The sequence below is a fragment of the Suncus etruscus genome, chromosome 10 (genome assembly GCF_024139225.1).
Source record: "Suncus etruscus isolate mSunEtr1 chromosome 10, mSunEtr1.pri.cur, whole genome shotgun sequence".
Lineage (NCBI taxonomy): Eukaryota > Metazoa > Chordata > Mammalia > Eulipotyphla > Soricidae > Suncus > Suncus etruscus.
The window spans coordinates 51,546,949-51,562,450 of record NC_064857.1 but is presented as its reverse complement, the minus strand read 5'-3'; the positions used below and the strand labels follow the sequence as shown (position 1 = coordinate 51,562,450).

At 53.6% G+C, this 15,502-nt stretch overlaps 1 protein-coding gene across 1 annotated transcript in view; it reads right to left on the bottom strand.

Moving 5' to 3' along the window:
- AFAP1 (actin filament associated protein 1) overlaps window positions 1–15,502 on the bottom strand; it is a 45,559-nt gene that overhangs the window by 1,012 nt on the left and 29,045 nt on the right. Inside the window, exons 10-16 of the mRNA XM_049782547.1 lie at window positions 14,219–14,430; window positions 9,439–9,584; window positions 7,561–7,678; window positions 5,093–5,359; window positions 3,424–3,538; window positions 1,025–1,198; window positions 248–438 (exon numbers count right to left, since the gene is read on the bottom strand). Coding sequence (XP_049638504.1) covers window positions 248–438; window positions 1,025–1,198; window positions 3,424–3,538; window positions 5,093–5,359; window positions 7,561–7,678; window positions 9,439–9,584; window positions 14,219–14,430 — 1,223 coding nt within the window. The remainder of the gene's footprint in view (window positions 1–247; window positions 439–1,024; window positions 1,199–3,423; window positions 3,539–5,092; window positions 5,360–7,560; window positions 7,679–9,438; window positions 9,585–14,218; window positions 14,431–15,502) is intronic.

Sequence of the window (15,502 nt, the reverse complement as noted above, 5' to 3'; positions counted from 1 at the left end):
TAAGCACTGGGTCAGCCATGCCTCCCTCCTTGGGGCTCCAGCTCGTCTCTGGAGATGGGGAGCAGCAGGAATGGGGGTCCCCTCAGAATGGGGAAAGCTGAGTCTTCATGCCCTGGACATGAACCATGGCAGGTTCAGGAGGGGGGGCTGGGAGAAGAACTTCAGGTTTCTGGCGCTTTGCAAGTGGAAGGTGGAAACGCCCGCCGAGTCCACTGCGGATCCTGGTGCCCATCCCCACAGGGGCTACCTGAGGACTGGAGGTCCCGGAACGGGGCTCAATGGCTAGCCCTAGGGTGACGCCGCCTGCCAGCGCCTTGCGCAGACTCTCCCTGAGCTCCGTCAGCTCCAGCTCCAGGCTCACTCGCTCAGCCTCCTGCTGCTTGCACTCCTCCTCCAGCCGCTTCAGCTTCTCTTCCAGCACCAGCTGCGTCTTTCGACCTGTGGCCAACATAGCAGGTTTGAACCGCACAGCCTGGCTTCCCATGGGGAGCCGGGCCAGAGAGCCTGCATGATGCTGAGGGCTGGACCTCCACGTATTCGGGTGGGGGGCAGCAGAATCCAGGCCGCCCTCATCCCCTGGCTACCCCGTGGACCCTGCACTGCGGAGTCTCAGCTCCTAGCATGGGGCCATGGGGCTTTGTTTTCTGCATTTCCAGATACTTAAGTGGCAGCCACACTCTAGCCTCTGGTTCCCAGGGGCTCCCAGGCTGCACTAGAGCCTCCTGCAAACTTGAGAGGGAGGTGCAAGTATGGCTCTGCCCCTCTGACTTAGAGTCTGCTCTCCTCTTGGCCTGCCAGGCCTGCCCCACCAACCACCCACCAGTGTCCAGGCCCCTGGCCTCCCTCCTAACAAACAAGGACCCCTAAGTCCCCTGCAGGGAGAGGGCAGAGCCCCTCACTTGGGCCTGGTGCCCAGTGCCACCTGTCCCAGAAACTGTCCTTCCCTGGGCTCCAGGGCCGTCCACACACCCCTAGAGTGTGGCTGGCTCCACGCCCTACTGGCCCGTGCCCCGCTTGCTCGCACCGCTGGCACCCGAGTTCACTTCGATGGCCGCTCGCAGGTCCTTGCGCTCCTTGCGCAGCTGGGCCAGCCGGTTCCTCAGTGCTTCCTTCTTCCTCAGCAGCTCCTCCTCTTTGCTCTGCAGCCGCTTGGCATCTGCCTCCACACGGTTCTTGCCGTATTTGTACTGCTCGGCATCTCAAAAGAAAAGAGCGGGCAGTGAGCAGGGCCCACCTAACCATGACCACTAGCCACGACCTGACCCTCGGGGGTGGCATTGGTCCCAGAGTGGGGCATAGGTCAGACAGGCCCAGGGGCCAGGACTGGTCAGATACACCTAGTGTAGACTCATGTGGACCCACTCCCAGAGTTGGGGTTGGAGTCACCCAGACAGGCCCCGAAGGCAAGGATTTTGGGGACAGGCTGAGAGATGGTCTCAGCTCCTGATCTGCTGCAGAGCTGATTTACAGCAGGAAAATGGACTCAGCTCTCTCTCTTTTTTTTTTTTTTTTGGTTTTTTTTGGGCCACATCCAGTGGTGGTCAGGGGTTACTCCTGGCTGTCTGCTCAGAAATAGCTCCTGGCAGGCACGGGAGACCATATGGGACACCGGGATTCGAACCAACCACCTTTGGTCCTGGATGGGCTGCTTGCAAGGCAAACGCCGCTGTGCTATCTCTCCGGGCCCTCAGCTCTCTCTTCCATTGTCATGGGCGAACCCACCAGGCAAGAAGACCACTCTCTACACCCAAACTCTCGGGTTGGGGGTGTGTGTGTGACCCAAATGCTGTCCAGACAAAGCAAGTTTCTCTGAGGGGCAAAGCACTCTGCCCAGGCCAGCTCTTGCTTCCAGCAGCTTCCCCACCACCACCACAGCCAAGTATTTCCACTGCCCAGGTCCGAGCACTGTCCAAGCCGGGGATATTGCCCACAGGGGCTGACACGATGGCCGTTCCAGGCAGAAACAGCTGCAACCAGTGTCTTGCCTTTCCTGTGAGCTGCCACCAAGCAAATGAAAGTTCCCAGCAAGGTCACAGCCAGCTGAGGACAGCACTTAGAGGGGACCGTGGAGTGCCAGAAGAGGCCATGGGGTCCATCCTGCTCCCTCAATCATTTGGGCCCTGAGTCCCCCTCCAAGACAGCACCATGGGCCTGGGAAGTTAAAGTGGTGGGAGGATGAAGCACCGGGTAACCAGGAGCAGGCATCATGGGGCTCAGAGTAAGGGCCCACCTGGCTCCTGTCTCAGTGGGGCAAGGGTCTGAAGGAGCCAGAGGAAGGAAAGTCAACCTGGAGCAGGGTGTGGCAGTCAAAATACTTTGGCCCAGCTCGGAAGTACCGACTGTACAGAGCAGCTCCTAGGTGCTGCTGCTGCGGGCTCACAGCCCACGAACGTGACTGTCCATGTCACCAGAGAACAAAGCCTTGTCCACACATGAGAAGCATTGGCCAGAGACATCTCTGAGCCTCAGAAAAACTGCCTAAGCCCCATTGTTGCAAGCAGGATCATGAGGCTGGAAACGAATAAGGGGTAGGAAATCCCCCAAGTCCTGCTGGGCTGTGGGCCAGAGTCCCCACCAGAAAAGACTGTGAAGCTTCATCATGAAGCCGAAACGGCTGCCAGGGATCTGTCTGGCTGTCTTCTGCTGGGGTGTTCACACCCACTGAGTCAGGGGCCAGCTCAGCCACCCCTGCAGGAGGGTGGCTGACAAGGTCATGATCTACTTGCCCCAGGTCAGAGCAGCCACTACTGCTGGGGGCACTGGGATTAGGGGGTAGGAGGTACCTCAAATACCATTGGGGTACTTTTCTTTTTTTTGGTGTTTGGGCCACACCTGGTGACGCTCAGGGGTTACTCCTGGCTATGCATTCAGAAATCATTCCTGGCTTGGGGGACCATACGGGAAGCTGGGGATTGATCTGTCCTAGGCTAGCATGAACAAGGCAGACACCTTACTGCTTGCACCACTGCTTTGGCCCCTTCTTTTTGTTTTTGGATCACACTAGGTGGTGCTCAGGGGTTACTCCTGGCTCTGAAATTACACCTGGCAGGCTAAAAGGACCATATGGGATGATGAAGATCAAACCCAGGTCAGCTGCCTGCAAGGCAAACACACCCTACCTGCTGTGCTATCAATCCTTCCCCAGGGGGGCCCTTTCTGTCTGCTTCAAGAAGGGGGAGGTCAGAGGACGCTGAGGGATTTTTTTCTGAAAGCAGTCGGGAGCCAGCAGCCTCTAGGCTGCTCTGTAACCCCCAGGGAAGCTACTGGAACCTTCCTATTGCCCCCCACATGAGGAGTCAGATGGACAGTCCTGGGCAATTTCACCCTGTGTGTTGCCAGAGCAGATAGACAGGCAGATCAGTGTCACCAAACAGACTTGGGTGAGCCAGTGGCGGGCACGGAACAAAGTGGAGGCCCACTTACTTGAGGCGCTGCGTTTCACACCAGCGGCCGCATCTGCCTTCCTGGGCTGTCCGCTCAGAGTCTTCCCTTTGCCTGCGACCCCATTGGATGCCAGCGGGGGCTTCTTGGCCTTCAGCTGTGGGGTGAACAAATGGGGGGTCAGGGGCCACAAAACACCTTGCCTACCATGTAGCGAACTAACCGCTTCAACGGATCTTTACACAAGAGCCTGGAGGTGGCAGCAGATGGCTGGAGGGGCAGGGCCACTGCCGGGCTGCTCAGAAGGTTCTAGCACCAGGCTCTAACCCAGGAGCATGAGGGCTGTTTCTGCGTCGCAGAGCCCCTCATGGACAGAACACAGTCTGGGAGCATAGTGACTCCACCAAGGAGAGCAGCAGGCAGCCTGTCGCTAGACCCGAGGCTGCCACTGCAGATGCTGGTTCAGCTTACACTGAGGCCGACACTGTATCTGTGTTAACCAAACCATTCCAGTGTGAGTCACCGGTGGTCTATGCCGACGTTTTTTTGTTTTTGAGTCACATCCAGCCAGACTCAGGGGACTGATGGGAATCGAACCCAGATCGGCCACATGCAAGGCAAGTGCCCTCCCTGCTGTGCCTGTATATTGGCCCTACAACGACATTTTAAGAGGTATATTGACTCAACAACTAGGAGCCAGAGTGATGGTCCCCACCCACTGCCTGGGGTTGGTGTGCTGTCCTGGGCAGACCCTGCCCACCACAAAGCCACCGTCAAGGCCACAGGGGACTCTTCCTTGCTCCTCTAAGTGCTCACATGAAAGCATAAAACTGAGGGTATTGCCCCCCAACCACCGATGACTCCTCAGCCCCCTCGATAGCCCAGAGCTTGTGAGAGGCCACGTCCAGGGATGGGGAGCCTCCGACAGGCCACTGGGCTCCCTGCAGTGAGAAACGCAGACATGAAGAGTCGAAAGCTACTGATCACACTAATGGCAGGGAGGGTAAAGGCTGTCAAGAACGGCTGTGGCATTCCAAGTACTTGACTGAAAGGGACAGCAAGGCCGAAGAGGAACTGGAGTGTTCTCTAAGGAAACTCAGACACCTGGGACAGACCCTCAGGGAGCCCGGCTGGACCTTCCCTTTCTCCATCTTTCCTGAGCCCAAAACTAGAGCACAGCTGCCAGGAGCCAGGACAGCAAAACTGGGTTAGCAAAGCAGTGGCCACCCCTGCGGGCAGTCTGGGGGCCCATTCCCCCCAAGGTGTCATAAGCACAGGGTCTAGAGGTCGTCCTCTGCCTGCCTGCCTGTGTGCAGAGCAATGCCACAGGTACAATAGGTGCAGGGGACATTGGGCGTCCTGAAGGCTGGTCCCTCACTGCCCATCTCAGATATAAGGGGACCCAGACGACGCCACCATCATAGACCTTTCCCAGAGAACCCCAAAGCCTCCTTCTCATCTCCTAGCTTTAGGGAGACTCCGTGGGCACAGGGCAGAAGCTGCAACCTAGTGCCTTCCTCGGCCGCAGCTCCAGCTCCTTCTCAGAGCTGGGGGCGCTGCCTCGTGAACCCGCGAAGCCCACGCATGGGCTGAATGACACAGACACTGAGTGGGGCGCACTGGGTGAAGAAAAAAGCGGGGGTCTGGGTTAGCTAGCTGGGAGCCCAGCCAAACGGGCTGATGGGAAACGCGCCGGGAGGGGGTGGCGTACCTGGGAGCTGAGCCCGAGAGAGGCCCTCCCCGTGGAAGGGGTGTTAGTGAGGGACTGAGAGCAGGGCGAGCCGCAGGTGGCGGGCCGCTTGTAATGGTTACAGGGCAGTTTGTCAGGAGGTGACCTAGCAGCCCTTCGGTCGGCGGGCGGGCAGCGTGCAAAGATTTTCGGAGACGGCAAGTTATCGTACAGGCCTGCGTTATCATAAAGCACCTCTTCTCCCGGGCCTCGGCCGCGCGCAGCAGGAAAGCCGTCGTCCGGTGCCCACTGCAACACACACAGCCAGGGTTAGTGCCGTGCGGCAGGGCAAAGCCAGTCAGCAGCTCAGTGAGTGGGTTCCGGGGCTCATGGCACACACAGCACCGTAAACACACACACACACACACACACACACACACACACACACACACACACACACACACAAACTCTCTCTCATGAACACACCACAAACACATGTGCCATACAGATACAGACATTACCAGAGTCTACACATGCACCACACAGATAGATAAACATAAGGAGCGATTTCTGAGCACATGCATAGCCAGGAGAAACCCCTGAGCGTCACCAGGTGTGGCCCCCAAATCACAACAAACAAACAAACATGAACACAAACATATACACACGCAGGAGCACACAGATCTGTATGCACATGCATGAACACAATACACACGTGTGCAGACATGCAGGCACACGAGCGGCGCCCCAAGGGAGCAGGAAGCTAGAGCTCTGCAAAGCTGTGTGCTTGGAACCTCAGGCCCCCACCCACTCTCAGCAGCTCAGCCTGCAGGGGTGACACTCAGTTCCCGAGTTCATGCTCGGTGGGCGCGTGGGACATGCTGGAAACAAACTGTCAGGAGTCAGAACATGAGCTGGCAAGCACTTCCCAGACTCATGGGAACCAGACAGAGTGCCCTGGACACCACCAGCTCCTCGAGGCGAAGGTCAGGCATGGGCACGGAGGCTGAGTGGCTGCCTCGCTGCCCACTGACACCCCCACTCTCCTGTGCACTGCCTGGAAGCTGCTCTCCCTTCTCTCCCTTGCCCCTAACCAGGCACGCCCCAGCACAGCCTTTGTGAACACAGAGGCCCAGGCAGCCAGACTACCCTCCATTGTCCTCTTTCATGGCACTGGACCATCTTCCGGCTCAAGGAACGGAAGCGGCCGGGGGCGTAATGACCGGCTGCTGAACTCGTCCTGGTCATTACAGTGTCTAGACTGAACCCACCCATCCTAAAATTCACCAGGGGAAGGTACAGGGGCATTGGTGGAGAGGCCAGAGAAGTTTCTGGATCAAATGTAGATGTTCCTGTCTCTTGTTAGTGATGCCCTTTTCTCCTTCCGGCCAATGGGCACCCAAATGAGTGGGGTCCAGGCAAGTGTGCTTGATACCCCACCCCCTGGAATGTGGAAAGAAGCCGGGGGGATGCCCTCAGCAGAGTTGAGTCTCTGAACACCCCCAGATGGCCCAAACACTAGGGAGTTACCCTCAAGGGTGGAACCTGTTGGGCAGCTCTCTTCCCTTCACCCTGGCCCCATGGCCATGGAGGGACATAGGGGCCTCAGTAGAGGTCTAGAGACAGTCTGGGCGCAGATTCCAAAAAAGGGGGCAGCACTTCGAGTACCCCCAGCACAGGGACCAGCCATGAAACGTCGGTGAACATGAGTGGGGCAGGGGCTGGCGGTGCCACAGGCCCCAGCCAGGCCCCTGGAAAGGGTATCGAGCCTGGGTGAGAAAACAGTGGGCAAAACCATCCTGTATAAGGGACACTTCAGGCTTTGCCCCTACAGAGTGGGGGAGTACTGGGGCCCCAGTGGCAGAGCTGAGAGAAGTGTCCAGAATAAACACTGACCGCAGGATTGTCTTCGGTGAGGCCAGACTTTGAAGGGCTCGGAGCCACAGCCTGGAAAGGACCCTAAAACTGACCTGGCTTTAGTGGGGACCTGAAGGCAAGAGCAGGAGGAGACCCCTGGGTGCCATGGGAAAACAGATGCTGGGGCTGAGCTGAATCTATTCCCCCGAGATACTGAACCCAGGCCCATTCTCCCTTACAGACCCTCAGACTACAGGAGCTGGTGCAACCCACTGAGGCACATCCTCTTCCCAAATACTGTCCCCCAACCTGGGTGTGGGGGTGAGCCAGAGCACTGGGCCTCAGGATGGGGGTCCAGTGAGGGTGTTACATGGCTGCTCAGTGACATTTGTCCTTCCCAGGGGCACAGCTCCCTTCCCGTGAGAAGTGAGCACTCAGGTGTTGGGTGAATAATGGGTTTCAACACTTCCTGTTCCCCTGCAAGTCGGGGAGCGACATGCTGGCAATGGGCGGGGAGGAGGACTAGAGTCTGGCTGGCTCCGAACAGGAGGAGGGGTTGGCTCAGGGCTGACCACACCTTCTGGAACGTTCCTGCCGTCTGGACTATGGGGGCCATTCACCACACTGTTGGCGGGGCCGTGGGGGGCACTCACCAGGCCATTCACGCAGGGAACATCATCATAGTGCAGCCCTGGGCCGCTGGGGTGGGCGTAGCCGTTGGAGGAGCCGCTCAGGTACGGGTTGGTGGATAGGCCACGCCTGTTCATGAAGCTGTGAGGAAAGAACCCTCATGGTCATCACAGGTTGTGAGGCCGGAGCTATGGCCCAGTGAGGAGTGCATTCTCCTTACATGCGGTAAACCCAGGTTCAATCCCCAGGATCCCGCATGTCCCCCAAGCCTGCCCAGATTAATTCCTGAGCACAGAGCCATGAGTAACCCCTGAGCGCCACCCAAAACAAAACAAACACCACAGGTCATGGAGTGACTCTTGGCTGGGGCACCAACAAAAATGGGGTGTGTTCTACCAGAGAACTGAGACAGGAAGCCCTGCCCTGCCACACAGGGGCCGACCCAGTAATGTTGGTGAATGCTGCCAAAGTGGCTTCACGAGCCCAGTTCTGGGAGCACCCCCTTGGCGCTTTCTGGGTACCCAAGTGGTCTGAGCAGCCGTATGCTTTGGACATAGCAGGGCAGAGCCCCACAACCAAACCCGAATAGCAATTGGGCTCCCGGATGGTTTGTTCAGAGCCAGGAAGGGGCTCTGCTTCCCAGTTATGGGGGTCCACATGCCCAGTAATAAATGCCGGTCCTTCCTTCTCCTTCCTTCCCTTCTTCCTTCCTTCCTTCCCTCCTCTTTCTCTTTTCTTTCTGTCTTTCTTTCTTTCTTTCTTTCTTTCTTTCTTTCTTTCTTTCTTTCTTTCTTTCTTTCTTTCTTTCTTTCTTTCTTTCTTTCTTTCTTTCTTTTCTCTTTCTTTCTTTTCTTCTTTCTTTCTTTCTTTTTTCTTTTCTTTTTCCTTCTTCTTTTCTTTTTCTTTTTGTTTTTCTTTTTTTCTTTTTTTTCCCTTTCTTTCTCTTTCTCTTCCTTTCTTCTTTATATCTTTCTTTCTTTCTTTCTTTCTTTCTTTCTTTCTTCTTTTTCTTCCTTCTTTTTTTTCCTTTTCTTTTTCTTTCCTTTTCTTTCTTCTTTCTTTCTTTCTTTCTTTCTCTTTCTTTCTTTCTTCTCTTTCCTTCCTCCTCCTTTCCTTCCTTCCTTCCTCCTCCTTCCTTCCTCCTTCCTTCCTTCCTTCCTTCCTTCCTTCCTTCCTTCCTTCCTCTTTTCTTTCTTCTCTCTCACCCTTCTTCCCTCCCTCCTTTGTTCCCTCCCTCCCTCCCCTCCTTCCCTGTTCCCTTCCTCACTTCTGGCAGTGCTTAGGAGATCATAGGAAGTGACAGTTGGAACCAGGATCCTCCACATACAAGACAAGTACCTATAGCATTTCTCTGATCCAGATGTGCATTTCTTTCACTCATTACCCACAACGGGACTTATGTGAGAGTGAGAGCAAAGCCTGGCCCCAGCAGCCACAGACTCACTGCCCAGTACTGCTGGGATAGTCCTGGTAGAGCCCAGCACACTGGGGGAGGCCCCATATAAAGAAATAAGACATGGGCTGGAGAGACAGCATGGAGGTAAGGCATTTGCCTTGCATGCAAAAGGATGGTGGTTCTGGGAAATCAAACCCAGGCCAGCCATGTGCAAGGCAGGTACCCTGCCCACTGAATCATCACTGTGGCCCCTCTATATAACTCATTCTTTTGCTAATCTAATTCTTTTTAGATTCTTGCTTTATACAGGAAGTGTTTACCAACTTGTCTTCCAGCAAGAAACATACAAATATTCAACAGTGAACTCTGGGTTCAATTTTGGCTTACAGAACAAGAAAGGTCAGGCCTGAGCTGTGAACTCCTTTCCCAGCAAAAGTCTCCCAGCAGGTTCAAAGCTCCGTAGGACAAAGGGGTAACAGCAGTGCCTAGCCCGCGCCGGCCCTACCAAAAGGTCTGCTTGGCTGTCTGGATGACACTGGCCGACAGTTCCACATCAATGTAGTCGTAGTGCAGAGCCCCGGGGTCAGTGGTGGAGCCTGTCTCGGCCAACAGGATGCCGATCCATCGGCCCATGTCCTCGGAGGAGGCAGCCTGGCCACAGGGAGAAAAGGGTATGGGTTAGCAGGGTGGGCATGAGGAGAAGAGTTTTAGACCCACCAGTGGACAGTCACACAGTGTTAGATTATACCTTATCTTACCTAAACAAAGATCATCTCTGGTTTCTTTGCACCTGTTTATTTACAACTTGGTTTCACCCAAAACAAAGACTGTCTTATATGCAAACCTGTGTGGGACAGGCTCAGAATAGCCTATCTACCCTTACTATGTCCTTATTGCCTCACCTGAGGGTGGTCTCTAGACTCAATAAAAATGGCAGTTCTGGCAGGCAGTTTGGAGGAGACACAAGGTAGAAGACTGCCTGGTCTGGATTATTTCATGTGTGACCCTGACTCGGACTTGTTCAATAGGGGCTGGATATATGGTGCATGGGGTGATTTTATAACATAGGAAAAGAAAGAGACCCTCCCACCCAAAAAATAGTAAAGAGAGGATGAACAAAGAACAATTGTGAGAAGGTAAGACCCTTCCTGTGGGCCTCATACTCCCTGCAGTAGAAACAAACACTGTCCTTTCTCAGTTCCACAAAGTTCCTGAAACACTACATCAGTCAACTGAGATACTGTTTATAAGGGTCCACTCCATGGGTCATGGCCCATAAGGTTCTGGTCCACTGAGACATCAGCCCTTTGAGATTTTAGTCAACTTAAAACATCACTTACATATCAAATCACTGAAGCCTCATACAATGAAATCCTACTCTTTGAAATATTGGCCAGTGAAATTCTTGTTGACAGAAATTCTTGTTGCCATCTTGTAGTGCAATGGAACCTTACACCCTGAACATTGACATAAAGACCTGGCACAGGCCTCAGAAGAATGGGTATTCTCCACCCACTCCTGATCTAGGGAAGACATCTACAAAACATCCAAGGTGGTCTATAACATCACCTGTAGGCAATCCTCTACCAGGGAAGACCCTATCACTGCTCTGACATCGACCTACTCAAAAGAGACTTCCCTTAACACTGAGAAGACTTAACAACAACAATGACCTGCTTACTGGACAGGGCTTTCTGTATTGCCCCTTAATTGTGAGGTGAAACTAGAGGATACTCCATACCAGCCTGACTTCAATGTAGAATGTGCAGATTCCAGGATCTTTAATACAGAAACCTGATGCCAACAATAGAAACTGCGTGAAAAATAAAACTGTATTGGCACTACAGACAATAACTTGGATTGAATGAACTAGTTTGCCTGGAGCCTAGAATTGGTCTTATGCCAGGAAACTTCAGGGGTAGGGTCTCCTTGTATTTAGACCAAGGCTTTTCCTTTCCATGTCCCCCATATTTTGGTGGGCCAATGCAAACAATATTTGCCACTCTAACACCGTTTTACTGTGTTCTTTTGACTCTAACCCTTAAAAAAAAAACCTTAAACTTTTGATGTTAACTTAAACTTATATGCATGCACATGAAAATATAAAAAAATACTATGCCTTCAATGTTTAAGGAGTCACATAAATCTCATGGCTTTAGATTGCTTTGTGTACTGCTAAGAAATGTTATAATGTACTACAATTGGGGAACTTGTGGACAAAGTAATTGTACATGGGTTCTGCCTTATTTTTCTTAATGTTCTTTGACTGTAAGTTCACTATTTAGGCATCAGCAAGGGGATTTCTTTTGAGAACTCTGTTTATGGGCGATTGTCCTTCCACTATAACTTTACCTTCTCCTCTTTGCATCATTGTTCTCATAATTAAAAAAAAAAAAAAAAAAAAGAAGGGCCCGGAGAGATAGCACAGCAGCGTTTGCCTTGCAAGCAGCCGATCCAAGACCAAAGGTGGTTGGTTCGAATACCGGTGTCCCATATGGTCCCCCGTGCCTGCCAAGAGCTATTTCTGAGCAGACAGCCAGGAGTAACCCCTGAGCACCACCGGGTGTGACTCAAAAACCAAAAAAAAAAAAAAAAAAGAAAGAAATTCTTGTTGCCTTATATCATTGTTCTCCAACACAGAACTTTCTACATACTCCCTGAGACTGTTCCCCAAGGCCTACCATACATTCCATGAATGCCCCCCCCAACCATCCACATACTCTGAGACAATGTTCACTCCCATCCAACAAAAAGCTTTCCACACATTCCCTGAGGAATCTTCCACACCTTGAATGCCCCCTAGAACCTTCCCATACACCAAGATAATGTTTCCTGCCAAGAACCATCCACCACACAGAGCCCTCCACACACTCTCGAAAATTCCCTCACAGGCAGAACCTTTCACACACTCCCCGGAAGAATGTCCCCTTCCTAGAACCTTTCACACTGTGGAATCTCCCACGGCCTGAGAACATTCCTCCACAACATAGAACCTTTGACACACTCCCTGAGAGAATGTCGGTCCTGGAACCTTCTACATACTCCCCAAGAGAATTTCCCTCCACCACACTCCCTGAGAGAATATTCTCTACCTCCACCAAACTATCCCCACATTCCTAGGGGATATCCCCCCTCAAAAACATTTCATATACTCTGAATCTTCCCCTCCCTCAGAACCTTCCACACACTCCCTTGAAAGAATCTTCCTCTATAACACAGAATCTTCCACACACTTTCTGAGAGAGTCCCGCCCCCACAGAGAACCTTCCATACACTCCTTGAGAAATTGTCCTCCTACAACGCAGACCTTCCACACACTTTGAATGTTCTCCCACAACATAGAATTCATCACACATTCCCTGAATGTTCCCTCATAAGAGAAAGCCCCTCACAATAGTGAACTTCCACACATACCCCGAGAGAGAGTGTTGCCCCCACCTCTCAGATCCTTCACAAACTCTGAGCAAAGCCCAGATACCAAGTGGAAAAGACCAGGGAGAAAAATGGAAAAACCAAGAAGTCGAGACTTAGGGGGTGTATTATACATGTGGGGTCTGATTGGTCACCCCACAGACACAATTTACATAAGAATAGCAGCAGAGATCATCACAGCAGGCTCCTATCTCGAATACTGTGATCTAATTGGTTGTCCCACAATCACCCTACACTATAATTTGCATATGCAAACAGAATCTTTCCTTCAATTGGATGAGCTCATAGGGTGTGACCCATCAGGTAGCAGAAAAATCTATAGGGCATGGTAGATAGTGTTTATACTGTATATAGTCACTGTGTCAAAGACCCCTCTCTCCACCAGACCTCACTGAGTTGTGACACACACTAACACACACCGAGGAAGTCCTCCCATACTGCAACACCTTTCATACACTCTGTGAGAGAATGTGCTTGCACACTGGGGATCCTTCCCACGCACAGAACGTTAACCTACATTATGGAACTTTCCACACACAGGCAGAGACCAGGAGACCAGGCTCTTCCTCACCACAGAACCTTCCACAAACCCGCTAAAAGAATGTAGCCCCACGCCACAAACAATTCTACATATCTGCAAAGAACCCTCACACATCCAGAAGGGAGCTGCCGCAGGATGGAATCCCACAATAGTGGGGTTTCTGGGACCCTTGATGAGGACTCTTGCATGGGATAATGTGCGTATGAACAGTCATTTCAGGGGGCACAATCCCTGCATACCTGCTGCCTTCCCTGTGGAAATACACACCCTGTTTTTCACGCTGCAGTATTTTGGAATGAACTCCACCCATTTATGATTCAAAAATCTATTCAGGGAATGTGCAAGTCACCAGCAAGGTTGAATGTTAATGTCTGGGGACATGGGTCTAGGGTCTCTTCATGAGTCCCACTAATCTGTGACATTATGAAATCAGAAGAGAGAAAATCCTATCCGTGCCTCCAATGCCATGGCCTTCAAGGTGGCTTCCTTTGGCCATGTCAGACTCTGCTGAGGCCAAAGGCTGTGTATGCTCACATGCACACGTATTCAATCACATGTATTCATACAAGTATATTCATTGCATGTATGCATGTGCCCACAGGGCAGGAAGTGGCTTCCCTCTCCATCAACCAGGTCCCTTTAACCTATACCCAGGACTCGCAGCCAACAACTTCAGACTTGGCCAGTGGCCGCCTCGCCACATCCATCTCTGACCCTGCTTGTGCCAGCCCTCTGCCCCTAGGCCTCTGGCCCCGCTCCTCCTCTCCCTGTACCAAGCAGGGTACCGAGCAGGGTGTCTCCACCCACCTGCTTTGGAACCTGTAGGACCGTCACCATCTACACTGAGGGCAGTTTTCCTCTGCATGTTTTATCCACAGGTCACCCTCTGCCAGCCCACGAGACTGCAACGAATCCCCAACCCCTGATGATTCTTTTTTTTTTTTTTGGTTTTTGGGCCACACCCTGTGACGCTCAGGGGTTACTCCTGGCTATGCGCTCAGAAGTTGCTCCTGGCTTCTTGGGGGACCATATGGGACGCCGGGGGATCGAACCGTGGTCCGTCCTAGGCTAGCGCAGGCAAGGCAGGCACCTTACCTCCAGCGCCACCGCCCGGCCCCCCCTGATGATTCTTGAAGAATAGGGACTCAGAGAGCGAAGGGAAAGAGTCTGGCCCAGTAGCCCCTCCAAAGCCTGCTCAGGGGCTTCTCTGAGACTCCAGGGCCCGTGTAGGCAGCCCTCAGGGTGTTTACCTGCAAGGCCCGTCCCCTTTCGCCCTCGGACTCCCTTCACCCCAGCTTGCCACCCCACGTACCTCCAGCACGGCAACTTCCTGCCCATTGCGCAGCAGCCGGAAGGTGAGCGGGTGCTTGGCGTCCAGGCCAGGGATCACCTCGCAGCCCCTCAGTGGGATGGAGACCAGGTGGGTCTTGAGGTCAGTACGGTCCTTGTGCAGGATCAGCTGCTTGTCCCGCACGCGGCACCAGCGCTCTCGCCAGCGGCTGTTGGTCAGCACATTGAGGTAGCCTGGGGGAGGTGGGGGGTGGTGCTGGGTGAGTGGAAGGTGGGGGGGAGGAGTGTGTGTAATGCATACGACATGGGACACACACCAGCATATTTAGAATGGCACATGGACACATGGAACATACCAGCACACCTGGTATGTAGGGAATGCACATGGCACATGGTGCACAAACCTCTCACACAGCATGCAGACACAAACTTAGCACAGGGCATGTGGACATGCATGGTGTGGTGGCACATGACCCTGCACAACTCCCCACACGGCACTTAGGCGCACCGTATTCCTCCAGCTGTGCCGTTACAGCCCATCCGGGGCCGTGGAAGTGGTTCCACTCGGCTCCTTTCCTGTCTCGTATCTCATCTCATACCTCCAGAGCCACGGCAGGAGGCCACACAGGCAGAGCCCCCCCCCCCCCCACAGCAGCAGCCCCCGGCGACGGGTGCCCCAGGCCAGAGACCTGCTTCCCCGACTCTGTGTGAGCATCTGCTCAGGTGCCCAGAGGCTCCGTTGCTACCGCTCTAGTGTTGGCACTTCCGCCAATATCCCCTCTGCCCAGAGATGTCTGCTCCTTCCAGGAAGGACGCCTGGGTTTGGAGAGTGGGGATGTGACCCGGCAGAGTGGGGACGGGCCCAGGGGTGGCCTCACACCACCCTTCTCTAAGACATGCACTATGACAGCTAAACCTAAAACAGCACATGTGACCTCCAGGCCCATGAGCAGCGAGCAGCACTGGCAGCCATCAAGGGGCGAGCAGAGTGCCACTCATGACCCCTAGCTGACCCTCTCACTCCCCTCCCTGTACTTGTGTGACGCTGTCCTGGGCCAGGATGCCCATTCCCCAAAGGGACACCTCTACCCTCTGCCTCAAATTCCCATCTTCTGATTGGGATATGGGCTGAGGCCGGAGAGGACCTTAGAGTGGGCCAGGCGGGGGGATGGGGTCCCCTCTTCATTCTCAGGCACCCCAGAGCCTCATGAGAGCATGAGCTGCTCTCATGCACCACCAGGTGGCACTGTGGGCACCTAAGGAGCAACTGCTTCGTGGTCCCTTCGGAGCCTGCTTTGGGATGCTG